General features: G+C 41.7%; 1 protein-coding gene across 1 annotated transcript in view; it reads right to left on the bottom strand.

Annotated features, from left to right (window-relative positions):
* Positions 1-23,253, bottom strand: part of GRIN2B (glutamate ionotropic receptor NMDA type subunit 2B) — a 400,440-nt gene that overhangs the window by 45,172 nt on the left and 332,015 nt on the right. Inside the window, exons 6-8 of the mRNA XM_046655975.1 lie at positions 3,033-3,235; positions 2,071-2,242; positions 1,701-1,854 (exon numbers count right to left, since the gene is read on the bottom strand). Of these exons, the coding sequence (XP_046511931.1) occupies positions 1,701-1,854; positions 2,071-2,242; positions 3,033-3,235 (529 nt within the window). The remainder of the gene's footprint in view (positions 1-1,700; positions 1,855-2,070; positions 2,243-3,032; positions 3,236-23,253) is intronic.

The following is a 23,253-nucleotide window of genomic DNA, read 5'->3' as shown; positions in this document are numbered from 1 at the left end:
GCTTTCCAAGTTCATACTCAGAAAGTGGCCAGGCCAGGTTATAATGAATCTTCTGGAGCAAAAGTCTGTGCTTTCTCATTGTATTATATCACTTGTTAGTCTCTATCCTCCACACTGTTTCCTGATTTAGGACTTGAGCTCTGAAATGGCCCTGTGTGTACCAGAACACAGGCTCTGAAGGTAGCCCATCTGGGCTTGAATCCTGGATCTGCCAGTTACTAGCAGAGAGAGTACTGGAACATTGCTTAATGCGTCTAAGGTTCAGTTTTCCACAGCATAAAATGGGTATAATAATAGTATTAGTAAGATAATATAATCAAAGGATGTACAATAATGCCTGGCACACCACACAATAGGTATTCGATAAATGTTGGCTTCTCTTACCCCTGCAATTAACTAACTTTTCCTCCTCCAAACACACACACACCCCCTCACCCACCACACCCGGCATTTCCATGTCGTCGTAGGGCTATATTGATGTATCACTGGTTCTTCCTGTCCAGAAATTAAGGTTAGTGCTAGGCTGACAGGGTTAGAATTAGAATGTAGTTTTGTTTGTATCTCTTAATGCTTCAATTATCCTTGTAAAGGAAAAAAGCAAATAAAATACATAAAGCTGTTATGAGGATTAATGAATATAGTGTGTGCTATCTAATAACATTTCACATAAAATTGGCAGGGCCAGAATTTGCTTCACTATGAGTAAGAAGGTTAGCTGACAAACCTGAGTAATTTATAGAAAAATTCTAAGGAAACTGTAACTCCACTTTGTAGTGCATTAATTGAATAATTCTCCCATGAATATTGCTTAAATAAATGTTAGCCACTGACTATTACAACATCCTCATGAAAAAAATGTTGCTGTCGTTTGGAGAGACTGTGACTCGCCCAAGGGCTTACAGCTTGTTTATGTCCAAACCAGGCTTCCTGTCTCCCAGCCCAGTGTGCTGTTTTCAAGGTGACATTTTATTTTCCAATCCCTTGCTCTAACAGACCCTGTAAAAAATATGGGGTATGAGCTCACGAAAGACCTCATCTAATTAAAATCTTGGCCTTCTCTTACCTGGTCTTATATCACATCTAAGGCTTTTGACATTTACATGATGCTGGAGAGTGGGGAAGTACAGAACGGTGGGAGGAAGGATGGGATGGGGAGGGAGGAAGAATCAGATCAGCTTTATCTGGCAAAGCCTCAAACAATTCATGTGAAAACAGGAAATCTTTTTTGGTAGCACTGAGCTCAATTCTTGAAGATAATTAAAAATAAATAGGTATTTCAATGATATCCAGAATTAGAAATTATTAAAGCAAGAAGCAGCCTCAGAAATCAGCCAGTAGCAGCTTCAGAAATCAGAAATGCCTTCTTCTATGGAGGAGGAAACTGAGTCCCAGGATGGGGCAAATTTGCTCAAGGTCAAATGATGAGTAAGTGGCAGGAATGGGACTAAGCCCGATCCCTGAACACCAGTCCAGCACTGTTTTCTTATAGGGCCTCTTGCTTTCCTACTTTGCGGGGGTATTCTTCAGTTTTGATGTTGGGGGATAATCAATTTTGAAGTCCCCCAAATGAAATTCCTGGCTGGGTTAAGCTCCTAGCAAACCACCTTCTGGATGAATAGCCATGTGCTCCTTCACTTCTTCCCTATTCCATCTATCCATCTTTATTCCATTTCCTTCACACCTGCAAGCACATCACTTACCTAAGAAGGCAGATGGTGAGACGGTCCCATTGCTGCGTGACACCATGACACTGATGCCAGTCTCTATGAAGGGCACAGAGAAGTCGACTACTTCGGATCGTTCCTCATTGATGGTGAGCGATCCAACTGCCATATAGGCCCTCTTCATGACCACCTGGAGAGAAAGGTGCAATGCTCCAATTAGAACATTCAGGGAGGTGAGGGGTCACCACAAGGAAAATACAGCCCTGCAGTGATTTTCTTTAGTGGGAACAGTAAATTCTATTTACTATTTTATATTTTCTAAAATTTGTAAAATGAGCACTTTTTAATGTTTAAATGAAACAAAATAAATAAAAAGTGGAAATGGTCCTTATTTCCTGACACTCACCTCTCCAATCATACCATTCCAGGTTCCATTGATTTTCTTCCCATGCTTGCCATTGGTAACCAGGTAAAGATCATAAGTGAACTTCACAGATTTGGAAATTTTCTTAAGGATGTCAATACAGAACCCCTTGCAGCATTTTTTGATATAACCAGGCTCCTCATCTGTTTTATTCCTAACCAGTTAAAGAAACAAAAGACAAAAACAAGGCTTTAACAAGAGGCAAAATAATACCCTTTGCCATTAAAACTCCAACCCAAAATCAGGCCTCCCCTTCACAGTTCTGCACAATTTACATCAGACCTGAGTGAGGAAATAAATCAGACCACAGAACTGCAATTCTGTCATTGTCTCATCACATTGAACCATGTTTTCTCACAATTTTTAATGTTCCTTTGAAGTATAATATATATTGGGAAAGTGCACACATCCTAAGGGTTCAGTTGGATAATTTTCACACACTGAACCTACCCACCTAACCAGCACCCAAATCCAGATAGAGAAAAGTTACCAGCACTTCAGAGGCTTCTTGTTCTCTCTTCCAGGCACCTCCCACCCTCACCAAAAAGAACCATTATCCTGACTTCTAACAACATAGATTAGGTTTACCTATTTCCAAAAATGCTTCTAAATCTCAAAATTTCACAATATGTTGGCCCTAGAACACATATTTCAACACCAATGTAAACTTAAATCTCTATCTACTTGAGATCCTGGTTATTGAGACCAGGCAACGCCAAAGAAACATTAGCATAGTTAGCAGTAATTCTCCCAGGTCAAGATCTGGACAGAACCAGACATCAGACCACAAGGCTGACAGTAATTCCGTCACTCAACAGTAAATGAAAATCAGACACGGTGCCTAACTCATTCTATGCCTCAGGTTCCAGGCCAGCCAGGTGCTAACAGCTGGGTTAAATCTGACTATCCCATGCCACCCAGAGCCACTGGGAAAGGTGCCATACTCAGAGACTATGCGTTTTTGGCAGGGGACTGTGTTCCTCATGCAAGTTCCACTCAGAGGGTCCACACTTTCCACAATGACAAACGGGGCCTCCTCCAGGGTTACAATGCTCAGATGGTCATCCTCCTGCTCTTCTGTCTCAGGACACATTCGGGGCCACACGTAGTACTTCATCTGCAGGGACTTGTCTTTCCACTTCCCCACCTGCACAAGGGCAAACGAAAGACTTAGCAACCACTGACGGAGACCCTAGCAGCCTCTGCTAGCATCACCCAGGAAGCTGTTAAACAAAGGCAAAGAAATTCAGGCATTGTACATTTAATACATTCAAATGAGACTACCATGTCCAAATCTAAGGAAGATAATATATTCCTTTACTCACCCACTGTCCAAACATTAAAAGAGGACCTACTATGTGCTGGGCACCCTACTAAGTTCCATGGCTCAAAGAAGTATCATTCTGCCCTTCGTCAAGCTCACACTGAGTGAAGGAGTTAGAACTGCAAACAAATGTATACAGTGCCGTGGTAAGCACTAAGACCGAAGCCTGCACCAAGTACTGGGAGGATGCCAGTTTTCCGCCTTGTGTGGCTGTCAGTTTTTTCTACTTAACTATAGAAAGGAGCTGGTAGTGAGAGCAGCAAATAGCTTTGGAAAGGTCAACAGAGTGACTGGAGCCAATGAGCCAGAAGGATGTGTTTTGGCTTGTAACAGAGGTCCAGTGGGAAGCCATGTAGAGAATTGGGTAGACCCAAACTGGAATAAAATGATAAAGAAAAATTACACAGCTTGTCTGGAGAAACGAGTGTGGTTGGGCTGGTGATGAACCCCAGAGGTCAGTGCAGATATGCACCTGCTGGGCTGGGTGGGAGCCTTGGGATGAATCATATAGGTCTCTCTGTGAGCTCCCACATATGGTCACACAGACTGCGTGCCCCAACTTCAGAGAGCACCATTCACACGTACTCCAATGTGAAAGACGGATGCCCCTGGAATCATGCACTTGGTGGTCCTGCCGCCAATCATCAGGAGAAATGTATGGGCTCCATTATCTTTAGAAGAGCCCTTCATTCCTGTTTTTATAATAGAATCTACACGACTTCGTTAGTGAGTTCTTGTTCTCACTCCGTCATTGAGTTTATTGAAGAAAGAGGGAACATCTTTTAATTTTCTGTAATTGAATGTCTCCAATTATCACAAGGACTTATGGATTGCAAACTCCTGCATTTTCCCAGTCTATAATTTCCTCCACGCAGCAATGAAAATTAGTAAGACAGGTGAGGCACCAGGACTGCAAAACTACTTAATTTATTGACTACCGAAATCAATAAGGAGCAAAAAATTGGCAGTACTTCTTAAGTTTTCAAGCAATTAGGCTTAGATTTCCATAATAATACAAAACCAAAATTCCCTCCTTCTTTGTTTCTGCTCTTGTCCTCACTGAGGCTTCTAGTTGGTGCTTCTGTAGGTGTGGTGTGGACCTCCCTCCAACCTGTCTAGTTAGTAAGTGTTGCCTACTTCCACGCTCACATTAGGTCTAGACAGCCAACACCCTTATTTTACTGCGTCACTATAACATGGACAGTGGCTTGGTGTCTTGGGCTACCTTGTTTGGCATTAACCCTGATGCTAGTTTTCATCCAAGTATGTAAACCATACTTCACTTCTGTGTTTAGAATTATGCATGGAACCAAATGTTTGCTTTCCTTTATATGTATAGTCTTTTCCATACAGTTGGTCCTGATTTTGGCGCAAGTCTGTTTTTCTTCATATTGCTAAGACTACTTATTTCTAAAGCAGAAATGTCCAAATAGCTTCCCAGCCATGTGGAGATATTGTCTTCTGCCAGCGGTTAGGAGAAGGCGGGCTTGGGGGAGGGGAGACTCTGCCCTGGGGGCCCATGATGTTGGGTAACCTCCATCTCCATCTCCAAGCAGCCCTATCTACCCTAGTATCCAAATTAATATTATTTTTGCATGTTCGTTGATTTGAAAAAGGTTGGGAAGCCCAAAAGTACCTATTTTATTTTTTCACTCCTATCATCTTCCCCCAATAGTTCCTTTGGAATTTTTTCTTTTAAATCCAAATTTATTCTTTTCCATATTTATTGGTACTAGCTTAGCCCAGGAATCCAGCAGCCCATTCCGGGATTATTGCAGGAAATGTCAAACCTCACATAAGGTTCTCCCTAGAGTCCTTTGTTGACACTGCTGACAGATGGCTCTTAAAACATCACTTTGTCATACAATCCCTATTTAAGAATTTCAACAACCTCTCACTGCCCTCAGAATTGTGTCCAAATTTCTCACTTAGATGGCCAAGGTCTGTGCATTGAGCCTAATCTACCTCGATCCAATTAACTTCACAATTTTGAAACATGAATCATTTGTTCAAGTTGGAAAAGGAAGTTGTTGGTATTGGGAGCTAATACAGGTTAATCAGGAACAGGTTTCAACAAGCTCGCCCCATTTTTTTTTTCTGATAGGATTACTACATCTGTGAGACAAAAATGCTACAGATATAGTATTTGGCAAAGTTTTCCATGACATCCTTTTGAACAAGATGGAACATGATACAGATTATTTTATACTTTGATAGATTTGAAAAGAGTTTAAAATCCATATCCAAAAAAGAAAGATTGTTTAATGAATCCATGCCAACATGGAAAGAGGTCTCTAGTGACACGATATCAGGAGAATCTGTTCTTAGAAGTGACCCGTACAGTGTTTCAGAAAATAAAATAGAAGTCATGCTCACAAAACTGCAGATAACACAAAGCTAGACAGGATAGAAAACATACCGCATTGCAGAATCAAGGTTGGAAGGGATATGAATTAATTGGAATAATGGACTGAACCAAATGGAATGAAATTTAACAGTATTTCTACATAAAGTATAGCATTTAGATTTTTTTAAAAAGCAAATGCACAGTATTGCAAAGGAGATATTTCAATTAACAGTCTATACAAGCTATTGCAATAACAAATGGTATATTTACAGGCTTGCAGCATCTAGCACTTGGGGTGAGAGGAGGGCATGGATGATCCCACTATGCTCTGTGTTCATCATACCACAGCTGGAAAACTAGGTTGTGAGCCTATAATTCTATGATCAACTGACTTTTACTTACTAGATCATTCTCATTTCCCCAAAAATAATCTGTTCATGCAGTCCCCTCTAGTATACTTTTTCCCAACTTCCTATCAGGCTAGCTGGATCACATCCTTGCTTCACTTCAATTCAACCAACAACAACTGCACAACAATTCTGTGCCAGGCACTGGGCTATGTACTAGAGATAACAACAATACTGAAATAACATTTATTGAGGGCTTAGTACATATCTAATAATCTCATTAGTCATCACAGCAAGCTTGTAAGGTGGAGACTACTATTTATTTAATGTCTCATTTTACAGATGAGAACAGAGGGGTTTGATGACCTACCCATGGTCTCACGGTGAGTGAGCGCAGTGTTGGGATCTGAAGCTGAGAAGTCTGGCTCCAGAGCTTGGGTCCCTAGGTACTGCACTGCACTGCTTCTCTGACAGTGAAGGAGTAAGACACAGTGCCTGCCCTCCAAGAACAGTCTAATGGGGAATGCACTATCTATTGACAATAGTATCAAGTTAGGAGTTGGTAATTACCCTAATAAAAGATATAAATAAAGTACTCTGGGATTCAGAGTAGAGGTGATTGTTTCTGAAAAGGTCAGGGAAAAGCTTGACAGAGACCCTTATATTTGAGCAGGGTTTTTAAACGCAAGTTATAACTTACTAGGTGAAGTGTAAATTATCTGCTGAGGCAATAGCAAGAGGAAAGTCGCAGAGTCCTATAGCTGCTCAATGGAAACACCAAGGATAGTCCTTCACAGCTGAAAGGTCCGATATATGGGGAGAAATGGCCTAGCTCAGCTCTCCTCCTCCTTAAAGACCTGCTCACTCTAGCCAGATGATCTCTATTACTCTCGAGGGCCAACTGAATTGTACTCATCTCTTCCCAACTCATTGTTCAATGGTGTCAGGTTAGCAGCTTAAAACGGGTCATGGGTACCATGATATTGGCAAACATTACAAATCAGGGCTTCCTCTGCCCACCCCTGCCCCTAGTTTTTAAGCATTTACCAGCTCTCCATTGCCCAGAGTAAACAAATCTTTCATTATTTAATGCTACTTACTACCTCATTTAGTGGCTTTTTAGCTTTTCAGACATCTTGTCTCTTAAACTAAATTATAAACGTGTCCCTAAGTGCTTCTGTGACTAGAGACAAATTTCTAACACTCTCTGAGCCTCAGTTTACACATCCATAAATTAAGGGAGTAATTTTTAAGGTGCCTTCTACATTATCTCATGATTCCAGGATCTCTTTAGGACAGAGGCTCTCTACTACCCTTCCATCCAATTAGAGCATGGTGAAAAGGTGTTCATAGTGGCTGTGAAGACAGGGAAGTATATAAGTTGTTTATACAAAAGATTAGTTTGTCTTAAAGTCATGACTCTTTTTTATGGTTTCCTCAAGGATGATTTCAGTGAACAGGAAAGTTAACAAATTCCTTGAGAACTGAAAGGAAAAATATTTTTGAAAAAAAATCTGTGCTCTGAATGTCAGATTCACAATGCTAACACACAGGACTCATGTTAAAGAACAAGTTTAGTTACTTCAAATTCTTTATGGAGCAAGGCAGTTACAAACAAGTGAACAACTAAAATTAAATAAAATAGGGATTATTTACGTAGAAGAACAAGGTATGTTTCAAGCAATTCTTCTTTAAAGGAAGAGGAAGTATGGAGAAAATATTATAAACTGGGAAGTTTGTAAGAGTGATGAAGACCAGTAAATAGAGAGAGAAGCCTGAGACACAGAAAGGCAACATCCTGAATGCTTTTCTAGGATGTCTGAACTGGTGTGAGCATATAATACTGGAAATGCAGAGAGTAGTAGGAAATGAGGCTCATGGGAGATATTTCAGAGAAAATCTAGTGAGAAGAACTGAATGAAAAATTCATAGTCAAGATTAAAATATGATGAGGAAAAAGAAAAGTCTTAAGAAATAATGAAGAAAGTGTCTGTAAAGCGCTCTGAATTCCTTAGAGATAAGCACTAAACAAACATCATTACCACAAGTGCATTTAACAACACCATCTGTCTATAAAAAATGCAGTTCTCTACCATACTAACATTTAAAAAGATCTCTTGAGGACTGAAATCATCTTTCTCAAGAGAAAAAAAAATCTGATTAGTTTTCTCAGAAAAACATGGAGTCATTTTTAGGTTTTCTGGTTTGCTTCTCTCAGTACAAGTTGAACACCTGCTCATCCGGGAATTTCTCCTCAGAAGGAAGGCTACACCTCACAAACCTACAGCATATTATTCCATAAGGCTTCCCTTATGAAAGTTCTAGAGAATCGATCTATGGTGATTTTAGACTTCAAAGTTTTCCTTCTGCTAACCGATTTTCTCCATTACCACCAGTGAAATTGGCACCAATTAGCACCCTGACAAGGCCACACACAAAAAAGACCACAGGGACAGTGTTCCTTCTGAAAGCCCCTGAGTTTGTCCCTTTGGTGGATGTGTCATCATGGAGAAGGGAGAGGGAGCCCAGGCCGGGCATGGCTGCTGTGAATGCTGCTGTAGTCCTTGCACGGATAGCAAAGGACATCAATCTCCCTGGGCTGCCTCTCTCATCTGCACAGAAAGTCATTTTTTAAGATCCTGGAACAAAAGCACTTATTAGAGCCTCTTTAGACGTCAAAGGTTATTTTTCAAAAATCAAAGCATTTTTGTTTCTTGCTTGAGATGACATCTGGATCTAACACTAAACACTTGCTGCTTATTTTAAGCCTTCATCTGACTTTTAAAACGTAAAATTGAAAACTACATGTAATTTCCCTGAGCAAACTGAAGGGATAAGCAGAGTCTCTGCGAGGCAGCCTGAATCCGCATCCCACTCTGTCCCAGAGTGGTGTCTCAGCAGGCAGCTGACCCTGGCAGTGTGCTGGGGCCGCCCCTGGAGAGGCTGGAGACTCCTAACAGCAGAAATCTGAGTATGGGAAGGCATTCCCATTTCTCCTCTCCCAAAGCTACACATCTTAGCTCTGAGATTTTTAGATTGAGTGTCTTGATAGCACTTCATTTTACTCTATCTTTATTTTTCTGTATCCATCCCTTATAACCAAGTGAACATTCTGGTGTGTGGCCATTCATTTTCTACAAAAATACATATATATAAATAAGGGGATATGTGTGAATGTGTATGTATATGTATGTGTTTTTCCAAAATCAGATCATTATATACAGATGTCTCTGCAGCTTGCTTTTCCTCCTTAATTATATATCATGGGCTTTCTTCCAATTCAACAGATGGTAGATCTGACTCCTTTTAACAGCTGCATAGTAGTTCATAACAATGAATGTGCCTCACTTTATTCAATCATACCCCTATTGATAAATATTTACAATATTTCCCAAAAAATCTACCCCAACTACATAATATATACCTTGGTATTTCTTTTTTTTTTTTTTAAGGATTTTTTTTTTTATTTTTCCTTTTCCTCCCCAAAGCCCCCCAGTACATAGTTGTATATTCTTCGTTGTGGGTCCTTCTAGTTGCGGCATGTGGGACGCTGCCTCAGCGTGGTTTGATGAGCAGTGCCATGTCCGCGCCCAGGATTCGAACCAACGAAACACTGGGCCGCCTGCAGCGGAGCGCGCGAACTTAACCACTCGGCCACGGGGCCAGCCCCTATACCTTGGTATTTCCAAAGCATCAATTACCAGTGATGAAAAAGCACAATAAAGGATATTTATGTTTTTAAATGTTTTGACATTGCCAGAATACTTTACCAAAAGTTTACGGCAACTGAAATTCCTGTCAGCAAAGCATGAGTGCTCCTTGCTCGCGTTCTCACCAGCACCAGGTTTTTATCACTATGAAACATTTGCCAATCTGAGGAACGAGACACGGTATCTGCTTGCTCTAATTTTCATCTCCTCGACTTGTAGTGAGCTAGGCATCTTTGCACATATGTGTGCCATTCAGATTTTCCTCTTTGACCCTCTAGTCACATCCTTCAGCTGTTTTCTATCGAGGTGCTTGCTTTCACACCTCTTTGTAGGGAGCTCTTGGTGTAGTATGATGGTAATCCTGTATCTGTCAGATATGCTTGAAAGTGTTCTCATTCTGAGATTTGTCTTCTGACTGTTCTTGGTATTCTTTTAATGCACAAAATTTTACTTTTACTTTTTTTCTTTTGAAGTAAAATATGTCTTTTTAGACAGAACATTTAGATTCCTGCCTTACTTATAAAAAAAAGACCTAGCCCACTCTCAAAGTGTTCTTTGTTCTTACTCTCTGCACGGAGCTTTTTCCAGCTCCCTGTGTGACAGACATGCGGCACAGTCTTCCCTCTGTCAGCCCCCCTCATATTTCTCAAGTGCTCTGCGTGCTCTCAGCCCTTCTCAGGTCTCATCATTTCCCTGATGCTGGCCCTGGTCACCCCTGCCCAGAGAAAAAACTCTATTTAATCTTTCGTAATAATTTTGTGGGTCAACTGTTCCCTTTGGCTACTATATTAAAATGTTAGTTATAGTTTGATATACAAATTCCTGTCTCTGAATGTGTCTTTAAGTAATCGAGGGCTGGGACTATATTATTTTACATCTTTTTGTGCCTTGTACTGGCTTGAACAAGCGTGTTCTCAGTAAATTACTGACTGAGGTCACTGGGGGGAAATACATCATATCTTCCACAAAGCCTCCACTAGATATCACTCCAGTGTTCTTTCATGAAAAGGCTACAGGAGGTGAAGTCTGCCCCACATAGCACCTCTCTTCTCTCTGCCTCTTCAGTCGTCCTGACTATAAAGTTGCCCTGGACAGACTCAGTTCCACATGGATTGTTGTAAGTAATGGCACAATATGCTGCATTGAGTATCTAACAAGGCCACTGGCACAGCTTGATGCTCCTTCTCTTAATCATCTGCATACTTAGTGAGGTCTAGGTTTAGAAATCCAGCATTTGAAAAATGTGTTTGAAAACAATTTCCATATTCAAATTTGATCCATGACTGCCTTGGCCTGTTACTGCTTCACACTGATTATGCTGGGGACTGGTGGCTCTGGGTGCACATGCCAAAGGGAGGTCCATCAAGCCATTCTTGCCTGACACCTGTGTGTCTCTCCCAGTGACACTGAGACATCGGTTGTCATCTCAGGCCTCAGCTGCTATCCCTGACGGACCTCTGCCTCTCCAAGAGAGCCTGGGGCTCCCTACGGGTTGTGCATACCCACCGCTGCTGCCAGCCATCACCCTTGGAGTGACCCCTGTTCTCCACTCCTCCTCCCTCCATATCTCCTGCTCTGGATGGTGAAGGAATAGGAAAGTGGCAAGCCCGAGTAGAATCTGTTGCCAGGAATGGCAGTTGCTGATTCCCTTGGCACCAGGGAACAGTTGTGGTCATTTCAGATAACACCCCAAACAGAGATGTGATAATATTGGAGTAATTGTAGCTATTAGGGCCCAGGCACTTTACATAGAGTTATAGCATTCCACTGTCACTAATTCCCCCAAAGGTGGATATTGTTATGCTCACAATATAGATGAAAAAAACTGAGGCTTGTTGAGGGTCCAGGATGTTATCCCTGATCTGTTTGACTCTAAAAGCCCATGTTTCTTTCACCATGCCATGTTGCCAAGAGGATATTCCTGACCTCTTTATTCCTTACCTTCCTGTGACATGAGAAAGCAGAGAGTCTGTTTCAGCCTCATAGCCTCCCACCCTCACCTCAGCCTCCCAGAAACTGCGACTCATGGTTGTGTCTAAAGCCTTCACGATAAGTGGCAACTGAAGTCCATGGTGTGGGCCAGACAGGCAGGATGGTAGCAGGTGGCAGTAGGAGGCAGGGTGCTGACAAGCTGTGTGACCTTGGTGAGTTATTTCACCTCTCTGCACCTGGGACATTAGTTTTATGCAAGTATTTGTTATTTTGTCTGCTCCTTCTTCCCCTCCTCTTTATTACTATTACTCCTGCTATTGAAAACATTGGTGCAATTCCTTTGTGCCTAACTTCCTCCCAGAAACATAGCTTTTTGCTTGCAAGTGGCAAAGGGGAAATACTGAATAAACTCCAACTTCTCAAACTTCTAACTCAATTTATTTGAAAATGTCAGGATAAACTCCATGCAATTCTTTCACTTTCATGCAATATTTTTTTTTTTTTTTAAAGATTTTTTATTTTTTTCCTTTTTCTCCCCAAAGCCCCCCCGGTACATAGTTGTGTATTCTTCGTTGTGGGTTCTTCTAGTTGTGGCATGTGGGACGCTGCCTCAGCGTGGTCTGATGAGCAGTGCCATGTCCGCGCCCAGGATTCGAACCAACGAAACACTGGGCCGCCTGCAGCGGAGCGCGCGAACTTAACCGCTCGGCCACGGGGCCAACCCCGTTCATGCAATATTTTTATTCAGGTGCAAATAAAAACAGAAATCACAGGATAAAAATGCTATGACCCTTCTGGATTTACTGAAGGGCTTGAACCCAAAGAGTCCCAGTGAGCCAGGTGCTCCCTCTCCATAGACCTCTCCCTGGGTTGAGATGGATATTTTAGAAAGGGCATTAATTCTTTTAGGTCAGTAAAATACTAAAAACTATTTACTATTTTGTAAGTAGTTTCCCATACAGGCTCAAACAGGCTAAAGGATTCACCATGTTTTCAGAAGTATCTGATATGCCTTCCTGGTTTAAGAGTTTGGAACTTCCCAAGTCCCACCTCCTCATTGGGACAGCGATCCTCAGAGTCCCACTCTGGAACTAGAGGAGCTCAATTACTGAGACCTGAACTCCTCCTCTGATCTATCTTCTTTCAAAAAAGGTCCCTCTTCTTGAACACCAAAACTGAGTCCTAAACCATCCTCTGGGACATACACGACCAAGTCAAGGACCTTTCAAAATTAAACAGCACTGAGGCTAGTCCTACTTCTTCTGAGTCAACTTCCTCCCATACCATAGGGCTCTAGACATGTGTGCAACATGCCCAAGGCTTTGGGTTGCTCCAGAATACAGCCCAGCAGGGATGCTGACTGACTGACTGATGGATGTGGGTGTTATTATAACCATCTTTTGGAGACTGGGCCACAGGCTCTAGTCATTGACATTACTGCTCATCACCAGGTTATCCTCTCATTACTCTCTTCCTTTACTCTCAGATGACAAGCTGTAAGACTAGAGCAAAAGTGCATAATATCTGACTATTCTGAATGTGACTTCCTAGATTTGAGCACTGGCTTGGCAAGGTCTTCACCAGTATTTACGTATATATGCATGCATGCATGTATGTATAAATTATTCATTCATTCACTCTACTACTTCATTCTAATTTGTCATATTAGTTAAGCACATAGGCTTTGAAATCAGAAAGGCTTAATCTGAGTTCTGGCTTTGGTTGTGTGTGACTCTGGACAAGTTGCCTAGCCTTCTATATTCCGCGTTGTGGATGCCTGGTGTTTTGTCTACTGAACATCCATCCTCTACCTGATCCCCCTTTTGTGAACTGCCCCTTCCACAACTCCAACCACACAGTCCTGTGGAAGTTGCCGTGTTACTACGCCTCCCAGTCTATCCCCTGGCCCAGCTACATCCGAGTGGTTGTGGGGGTAGGGGGAGTGGGCTGGCCTTGACCAGCTGGGTCAAACCCTTGGGATTTGGGGCCTTAGGACCAAAAAGAGTATTTAAGTCAATCTCATCCCAGTAGCATAAGCTACAATATATAAAATTCAGAAGTTGTGGGCAGTCATGTTTTGTACCCTATGGAGAAAACCGGCCTACGGAAAAAGAGAAGAATGAAGTCAGAGCCCAGAGAAGAGTATATACAAGTGAGAGTGAGAAAGACATATAAGAGCATCAAGGGCCTGGCCTGTAGGTATTCTGGAGGCGCAGCCACATTCCCGTTGTGGATTCTGGCGAGACGATCCAATATCCTTATAATAAATTTGCCTTTTTCTTAAGCTAGGTGTCTATTCTTTATAATCAAAACAGTATTCAGAATGCACTGTTCATATCATCTACACATGGCAATAGATAATAACTATAACTATCTTCTTGGGATTTTGACGAAAATTAAATGAAATAATGTACATAAATTGTTTTGCAAAATGCCTGGAACATGGTGAGCACTGAGTAAATGACAGCAGTTGCAGTGGTAGTGGTTGTATTTATCATCAATTTTCTGCGAACATCTCAGGATCCAGGAAGCAGGCTGGGTCACCAGTGATAGGCAGATTCCACAGCCAGTCCTAAACAAGTGCCTCCGTGCATGGGGCCAAGGAAAGGAGAAGCAAGAGGTCTCCACTCAAGCTCTCAGAATCTTGGGTTTAGGCAGGGCCAACCAGAAGGAGGTCCAGCCGTAAAGTCCAACAGTGACTTGTGGCTGCATCCCCTACCCAACCCACAGGTCTTGTGGGGGTTACTTGGACAGTCACAGTGTCTATAGTTGCAGCCAATCCCACTCAACAAGTCATTTGGCATTTCTTAACAACTGGCCCATATGCCAAATTCTGCTGCTAGGTCCAGTCATTTCCATGCCTTCTATCTCCCTTTCTACTCCCCACGCACCCTTTCCACAAATCCTTTCCCAGGATTAAGAGCTCATAACCTGAAGGTTCCTATAAGATCCCTGTGTGGGGGTTCCCCAAGCCAAGCAAGTGGTAGAAGTGAGATTTGAACCCAGAAGTCTGATACCAGAGCCTTTGCTTTTCACCACTCCTCTACATTGCCTCAAATATTAGATAAGACACATAAGAACAGTATCAGGCATGTAGTAATACTGCTCAATAAATGGTAGTGATCCAGAAGAGCCCAGCTGTCCTGTTCTCCTTGGGCCTTGGTCCTGTTCTCCACGTGCCTTGGGACTGCCATAGCATTAGAAGTCCTGGGGCCCAGAGCAGCAGGAGGATGAAAAGCATGAAACGGAAGGAGTGCCACCATCCAGAAGGCACCAAGTTATTGTGGAAGACCCCTGGGAGCCAGAGATGATTATTTTGCTCTTCAAAGTGCTTACTGGACTGATTCCAGCTTGTTTTGCCCTTTGCCTCCTGATAAGTCTCATCACATCCTCCTTCATGATCCACCTCTGAATTGCAAATATATTCAATAGGTTTAAAGAAAAGGTTATTTGAAAATATGCAGGAATCTACCCACAGATCTTAGACACACTAGGCTAGCACCTCTCTCAAGCATATCTCAGGACACTAAGAAAAATGATGCAAATTGTTGCACATTCAATAAACCAACCAAACAAGCAAAATCGAGTTCTCATGTAAAGTTTCAGGAGCTAGAAAAGGTGGCCTGGACTGGAGCAGGACCTCATCAGGTGAGACTGTGGAGAGCTGTTTTTAGCACTGCAGAGTGCTCACGCACAAGGGCCAAAAAGAAACTAATGGGAGGCATTTTGGAAAAGGAACATATTGCATAAGTATAATGACAATGTTTTCCAGACTACAAACCTGAATGTAAACTCTGATAATTATGAATGTGTTTTCAGGGACAACAAAGCAGCATAGCTGAAAGCGTGATCATCCGGGAAATCCAAGGCATAAGGTTGAGAATATATATGAAAAGAAGCAAGGCATAAACATTGAAAAGACACATAAAAACTACTGAGGTGATATGGGAACACAAATAGAAGAGGTCAAAGTCATTGAAAATACATTGCAATGTAAAAAGACTAGACCACAGAAAAAAGGAAAAAATCCTGAAGGATGCGTGTCCAAGAAGGTACCTCACAGAATTCAGAGAAGTTTCCTCACCCCTCACTAAGGCCATGCAATACAGGACTAAATCCCTAACAATAAGGCTCACTCTTAAGATTGCCTGGGGTCTACCACCTCTCCTTAGCTGGAAAGGTCAACTTTGTGGACAAGCATATCTGTTAAGTATGTAGAAAATAGTTGTTGTGGAATATTCTGGACGATGCTATCCCAAACTAGGATATCCAAAGTCATCCTTTTTCTCACTGAAATGCCTTCCTCCAAGCTTTGGAGGGTAGAAATGGCAGGAAAGGATCTCATCTGGCTTCCATTCTCAGACACTCTGCTTCTTGCCTGGATTTCTGGATTACTCCTAACCGGTTTCCTCACCTCTTATCTTCTTCCTCTTCATCCTCTACTTGGCTCCCAGAGTGCTCTCTCTAAAATGAAGATCTGACCTCATCCTTACCCTTCACAAAGCCTGTCAGTGCCTCCTCATTTGCCTATGATATAATGATATCTAACCTCCTTGGAAAAGTACACATTTGTCCCCAGCCTTTCTCTTTATATTCCCTCTTCTCTTCTAAACACCCTCCCTTTCCCTTTCTCTCTCCCTCTTTCTTGCCTTTCTGCTTTCTTTTTGGCTTGTCTCTTCAGGATTCCTAGCCTTTGATTTTATCTGATAACAACACATTATGCTGTGTCTTCCCTGAATGGCTTTACTCATACTGGAATTCTCTATTTTAAACCCCCGCTCTTCTAGATGACACCTAGTTAACCTTTAGGCTTCAGCTCAGGTAGTCTGTACACCAAGAAGCCTTTCCTCACCACACCCCCAGGCTGAGTTGAGTTAGGTCCTTCTTTAGTACTCCTCAAATACCTTGTGCATATCTCAATCACTCAACTTGCCATAATATACTGTACTTAGTTGCTCATGTGTCTGGTTTCCTCTAGTAGTCTATGAGTTCCTCAGTGGCAGGAACTAACTGTTATTTTTTTGTATCCCCAATGCCTAGCATAGGGAAGAGTACCACAGTGGGCACTCAGTAAATGCTAGTTGAACAAATGAGTAATGGAATTTCAAAAGGAGAACTTGCTCTTGGCAGCTAATAATAGATAATTGTGATTCTACTAATAATACTAGCTAATATTTATTAAGCATTTACTATGTGTCAGGGACCATGCTAAGCAAGGCACATGCATTATTGAATTTAATTCTCAGAATAGTCCTATAGGTAAATATTATTTTTATATCCATTTATGGTAGGTTATTATATTAGTGGTACCCAACGAATCATATATTCCAGTATCCAGGTCCTTGTATAGTCCCCTGTCTCACTGACTCTGGGTTTGGTTTTGCGCCTTACCTTAACCAATAGGATAGCAAAAAATGTGACATATGTAGAGACTTGGTGAGTGACATGGCAATGGGCCTCACCTTTTTGGGAGGCTGCTAACAACTCTGAAATACTTGGGCCAGCCTCCTTGAAGATGAACAAACATGAAGAATGAGGCCCAGCTGACAGCCACTACCAAAAGCCAGACATATGAGTGAGGTCATTTTGGATTATCTAGCCTCAGTTGAGCCACCAAATGCAGCAAGATGAGTGAACCCATGTGAGACCAACCCAAGAACCATCCCGCTTATTATTCCAACTCAAACTGCTGACCCAAAGAATGGTGAGTAATGAGATGGTAGGTGTTTCAAGCCACTAAGTTTTGGGGTGGTTTTTACATAACAGAGGGTAACTAAAATATATCCACCTTGGGAAAAGGCTACGCATATTAGGCAAAACCAAGGAAGAAGATAAGAAGCAAGAAAAAAGACAAACAGAGATAGAATTAAAAGACAAAATAGCACAAAGTTCTTTAGAGCTCTTTAATATAAATAAGTACAGTGCTGACATAAGTCCTTCTTAATTGTAGTACTGTTGAAATAGCGCTAAAATTAGAGTTGGAAGTTCTGGATTTCAGGCTTGGCCCTACCACTGACAAGCCCTGTGAATGTGACAAATCACTTAACCTTTTAGAATCTGAGTTTCTTTATCAGCAGAGGGGGGAGATATGTATGTGTGCATACATATGCATATAGGTATATATGTATGGGGGGAGATACATACGTATATATGTATGTACGTATCTCCCCCTTCTGCTGATAAAGAAACTGTATATTCTATTCCTACTAATCTCACAGGGCTAGTAGGAGAAGCAAATGTACAACAAATTGTCCAAATGTAAGTTTTAATGTTATTGATATTAGTTAATAACTTTGGGTCACAACAATTACTAACCATTTACCTATGGACCAACGAAAGCTGGTGGGAGAGTGAGGGAAGATGCTATGGAATGGGAAATCCAGAAGTTAAACTGCCAGCATGTTTCCCTGTATCAAATAATATTTCTCTAATAGGTATTTCAACACCTTTACCATCAGCGGTATCTTGTTATTTTCTTTTATAAGGTGCTTTTGGGAGATCTTCTGTAACTTTTCTTTTCTGGTGTTTATAATCTGGTTTCACATCATGCACTAAAGGTCAGGAGGATACCTGGTCTCAAAGCAAGAGCTCTAGGCCAGGAATGTGAAGACGTGGTCAGCTTCTGCCTCTAACCAGCCATGGGACCATGTCCTTTAACCTTGCTGAGCCTAGCCTGATTCTCTATCTGTAAAATACGAGGGTAACAACATTTATCAAAACTCCCCCATAGGGGTTCATGAGTGACACATGTGATAAAGTATATGAAACTGGCTACTCCCTGCACAAAGGCAAGGTAGTATGAGTGCTCCCATTCAGCAAAAACACACGATGTTTAGAGGTGTTTATTTATTTAGAGGTATTTATACTGATGATGTGCCAGACATTGGGCTAAGTGGTAGGTTTTGTAGGGGAAAAATGGAGAAACTGACATTTTGAGATGTGGGGTAATTTGCTTGTGGTCACTTAATTAATAAATGGCTGAATTGGATTCAAATCCTTATCTACTTCCCTCCAAAGCCTAGGCTTCTTGTATAGTGCTGGGCGGCCTCCAAATGGAACTCCTTAGCCTGCAGGAGAGACAAATTATTGGCCAGGTAGTTTACCATTAAATGTGGTTACCAGCTTGTGGCTAAAGAAACAGATGATGAAAAAAGTGCTAGGGGAGAAAATGCTTGTTTACAAACACAGCTTAATTAATTAGTCAACTCAGATGAGGCAGAAGAGGCGGGTTTCCAGATGCCTGACATGGAGAATTAATTAGCAGAAAGGCAGCAGTCCCCAGCCTTGGATTCCTGTCTAAAGCACATGGTAGAACTAAATTACTAAATTGCCTCAGTGCCCCTCACCTTAAGTAAAGTCACTGGACTGGGGGAAAAAAACACCCTTAATGAGAATGACAACCAAACCAAAAAGGCTCCACCAACTAAAGCCTCAAGTACAGTCCAGAAAAGAAGATAAAGAAGTTTCCAGTGCTTCTAGTTCAAGTTACAAAGGGTCAGAACAAAATTAAAGTGAAGTTAGGTTACACCCCACTAGCAGTTGGAAATTCCAAATCTGTACCTACTGAGGTAAATAAAATGGAAAACTAAGAACACTAATTCCCACCAGGCAAGGCCACCACCTTCACTTCCACTGTCTTCCTGGTTGCAATGGAAGTGTGTTTGAGAAAAACCAAACCATCCACACCACTGCCTCAATTTTCTACTTCATTTTTCTTATTTAAAGAATTAAAGGATTATTTAGGAAAGAGAGAAGTCCTTTCACCTGAGTTACTTGTTGTAAACATAAAATATGTGTGAAATCTGTAGGAATCACAACAACATGGGGTTGGGCCAGCCTAAGAGGATAAATAACTTGGAGCCAATATTAACTGTTCCAGCTGTAGTGTAACTTTATGAGTCAAAGCCACTTTCCAGGAACGGGTCCCTTCTCTGCTTCCACAGTTAACATTTCCTGGGGGTTCTAAAAGCCTTCCTAATTTGTTGTTTATGTTTTTATCAGTGAATTTCCATGTATTCTGCAGATGTCTGGGACTTGTCCTCTGCCTAATTAAGCAGAGGAAGTTAATGAGGTATGAAGTGACTTTGTGCCCCACAGTAAATAGAATACAATGTGTATAGAGAGAAGTAAGTGAAGGGTCAGAGCAAAGCATCAAGTGAAGCTTGAGGGTTAGGGGCTGGGCAGAGGGTGAAAGGACAGCAGACAAGGTGGGATTCCATGGGAGTAGGGCATAAACATAGACACTTAGATCTCAAAGTGATCTAGAGAACATCAATGGTTTTCAATCAGGCTCTATATCAAAATTACCTGTAAAGCAATTAAAATGTTGATTCCTGAACTCTATCCCAGACCAATTATACTGGAATCTCTAAGCAGGATACAGTCTAAACAAAAGTATTATTTAAAATCTCTGCAGGTGATTCTAACAGGCAGCAGGATTGAGGACCACTCATCTATGGTGACCTCTTCATTTTACTAATAGGGAAACGAACGGATAAATTTGGAGAAGCAAAAGAGAGAGAGAGTGGGTCAATGGCATTTCACTAAGTCGCCCTGAGCAGCTCCATACTTCATTCAGAGCTTCAATCGGGCTTTATGAGAAAGGGAGATCTCACTGCTGGGGATCTTTCACCTAGTCAAGTTGTCACACTTGTGCATATTGGTAGATTCCCTCATTAACATGGAGTGAGGCTGAGGGGGTTTAGACCAGCTCAAAGTGTGGTCCCCACACCAGCAGCATCAGCATCACATCGATTGTGAATTTGTTAGAAATACAAATGTTCAGGCTTTATTCCAGACCTACTGAATTAGCAACTGTGGAGGTGGAACCCAGAAATCTTGGTTTTAACAAGCTTGATGCATGCTGAAGTCTGAGAACCACTGGTTTAGACCATCATTTTTGAACAACAAGTCTTTAGAGGTAGAGAGCAGTAGTAAGAGGTTCATGAGGACATTCTTTGGAGTAATCAAGGACCACAGGGTAAAACTTATCGCCATCTACAATGAGGATTTTAATATTTACCATGCGTCACCTGCCTGACTTGCAGCCAGCTGGTGGAAATAAAATGCCTTTTGTTCCCTGAAAGAGATATGATGCCAAACTGATAAATTCCTGTTTTGAAAAAGTTCCATTTTTGCCTATGATGGGGGTTTACTCAGTACCCTATCTGGTCTTAATTTAAATATTCCTATTGTCAACTCTTGATTATATCTCATAATAGATAATAAGAAAGATGCATATAATAGTAAAAGATAATCAACATTTCATTTGCTTGCAGAATGTATTCACAACTCATATCCAGTCAGTGACACAAGCACCCCCCCCCCAAACCCACCCCGACCTGTTTCTCACTCTCCCTTGGCTCAGGGCCCTTCTCAGTGCCTACCACACAGCTGTTGACAAGAGGGATGTGCTGAAATGATGGAAGAGCTGGGTCACAGCAGATAATCCATTTATGGATAATAAAAACTGTGTGTCGCACTTCGCTGACCATGTCAGTTCTGAGCTGCTATACATACATAACAGATCCTTCACACCTAAGATGGATTTCAAAGCAAAATGAAAAACCCACATGATGTGGCCACGTTCCTACTCATGTTTTAACTCACTCTGGAATAAAAGGTAGAAATAAAATCTCTAACAACTAGATGCTGACCACGTGTCCTTTGCCAGGCTCTGTGTGATGGCCTGCGGGGAGCACAAAAGGCACTGATACAGATTCTGCTTTCAAGGAGCTTATAATCAAATGGAGAAGAAATATATATATTGAAAAACAACTTCTAACATCTGATATCTTAGCTATGGTAGGCTATTTGCTATAACAAATAATCTGTGAAATGTATTATAATTCCAACACAATAAAATTTCATGTAAATGTACTGAGGTTGGCAGGGCTCCTCCATGCAGTTATTTGAGGACCCAGACCAAAGGAGATTCCTCCGTCTTCAACATGAGGCTTTCAAGGTCCTCATGGAGATGTTTCCATTCCAGCTAGCCAGAGACAAAAGGAGCAAGGTTGAGCTTGTGTGGGAGGATTCTATGGGCCAAGCCTGGAAGTGGCACCCATCACTTCTGCTCACATTTCACTGGTTGGGTGTCAGGCATATGATCACACGTAACTGTAAGAGAAGCTGGGAAATAGAGTCTGCATTTGTCCAGAGAAAAGAGCAAACAAATTTTGGTAAATAGCTCCAGTCTCTGCCATTCTAAGCATGGTTGAGGGGGTGTGTGAAGCTTGGGGGGGAGATTAGTAATACTTTTCTTTATATATGTCTGCCTTGTTTATTTTTCCCACTATCTTGCATTACTTTTGTAATTTCTGAAGATCCCATCCTCATGGCTACTTCTTTGATTTTTCCTAGAGCTTTATGGAACACTACGCAGTACAGTCCACTCCAGGGATGAGTGTTATTGGGATGCTATGGAAAAATCCCTCAAGAGAGGGGCAGTGACCTTCAAATGATGCTACTTTGACCTTTTTCTGACCCTCCTCTTAACCAATAACTCACTGCTTGATGCCAATGCATGAAAACCACTTGAGCGTCGGCACTTATCAGGAAGTGATGGATTTCATTCAGGTGCCTGGCCCAAGAGAGGGTCCAGTGAGACAGGACACTGAATGTTTTACTCAGCATGAATGTTTGTTCTGGGATATGATGGGATGTTAAAGCTAAAAGGAGACTTAAAAAAATAGATGTAGAGGAATATGAGGGAAAAAATCTCTTCACACTGAGAAGAGTAGAATGGTGAAACAAAGTCAGTAGTACTAAAGAGGGATTGGAAATGGAAAGAGGGCCATTTGCATTTTTTCCTGTTTTCTACAAAGAGGGGAAATCAATAGACCCTCTTTAAGAGCTCCCTCTGGGTGAAGAAAAGATACCTATCTCATTTCTCCCCCTCACTACCCTGCCAGCACTTTCCCAAACACCATTTTATTAGTTCAGGGTACTGGGAGGAGCAGAGGAAGATGGCAAAGCAGCACACATCTGGACTTACAACCCCCCCTGCTGCTTTTCTGCAAAGATAATTTTCTAACTGGAATCAACAGACACACAGTGTCTGTTGGAAACAACAGATGTAAGTAGTAATCAAAAGGTTTAATGTGAGCACAGGAGGATTAGCAAATATGTGAGCCTGGGCTCTATAACTTGGTGCCCTGAATCTAGCCATTTGCTTGCTTTAAGCAAGGAATTCTGCTTCATTTGGGCAGTTAGTTAGCAGTGAGAAAATGAATATATGTTTGAGTTCCCATGAATTATGCTGGGAAAAGTATTTTATACCTCTGGCATTTTAGAGTAGAAACATAAGCTCAGGAAGAGCTTTCATGCACTGATATCTGTAATTAGAATACAAGTTTTTGCTCTTGAGTCCAACCACTCATTCATTCACTCATTCAGTAAATATCATCATACACCTATCAGGAGACAGGCACTTTTCTAGGTGCTGGGGATAGAGGTAAACAAACTAGTTCCTGCCTTCCAGAAGTTTACATCCTAGTGAGGGAT

The sequence above is a fragment of the Equus quagga genome, chromosome 1 (genome assembly GCF_021613505.1).
Source record: "Equus quagga isolate Etosha38 chromosome 1, UCLA_HA_Equagga_1.0, whole genome shotgun sequence".
Lineage (NCBI taxonomy): Eukaryota > Metazoa > Chordata > Mammalia > Perissodactyla > Equidae > Equus > Equus quagga.
This window is presented reverse-complemented; position numbering and strand designations above follow the sequence as displayed.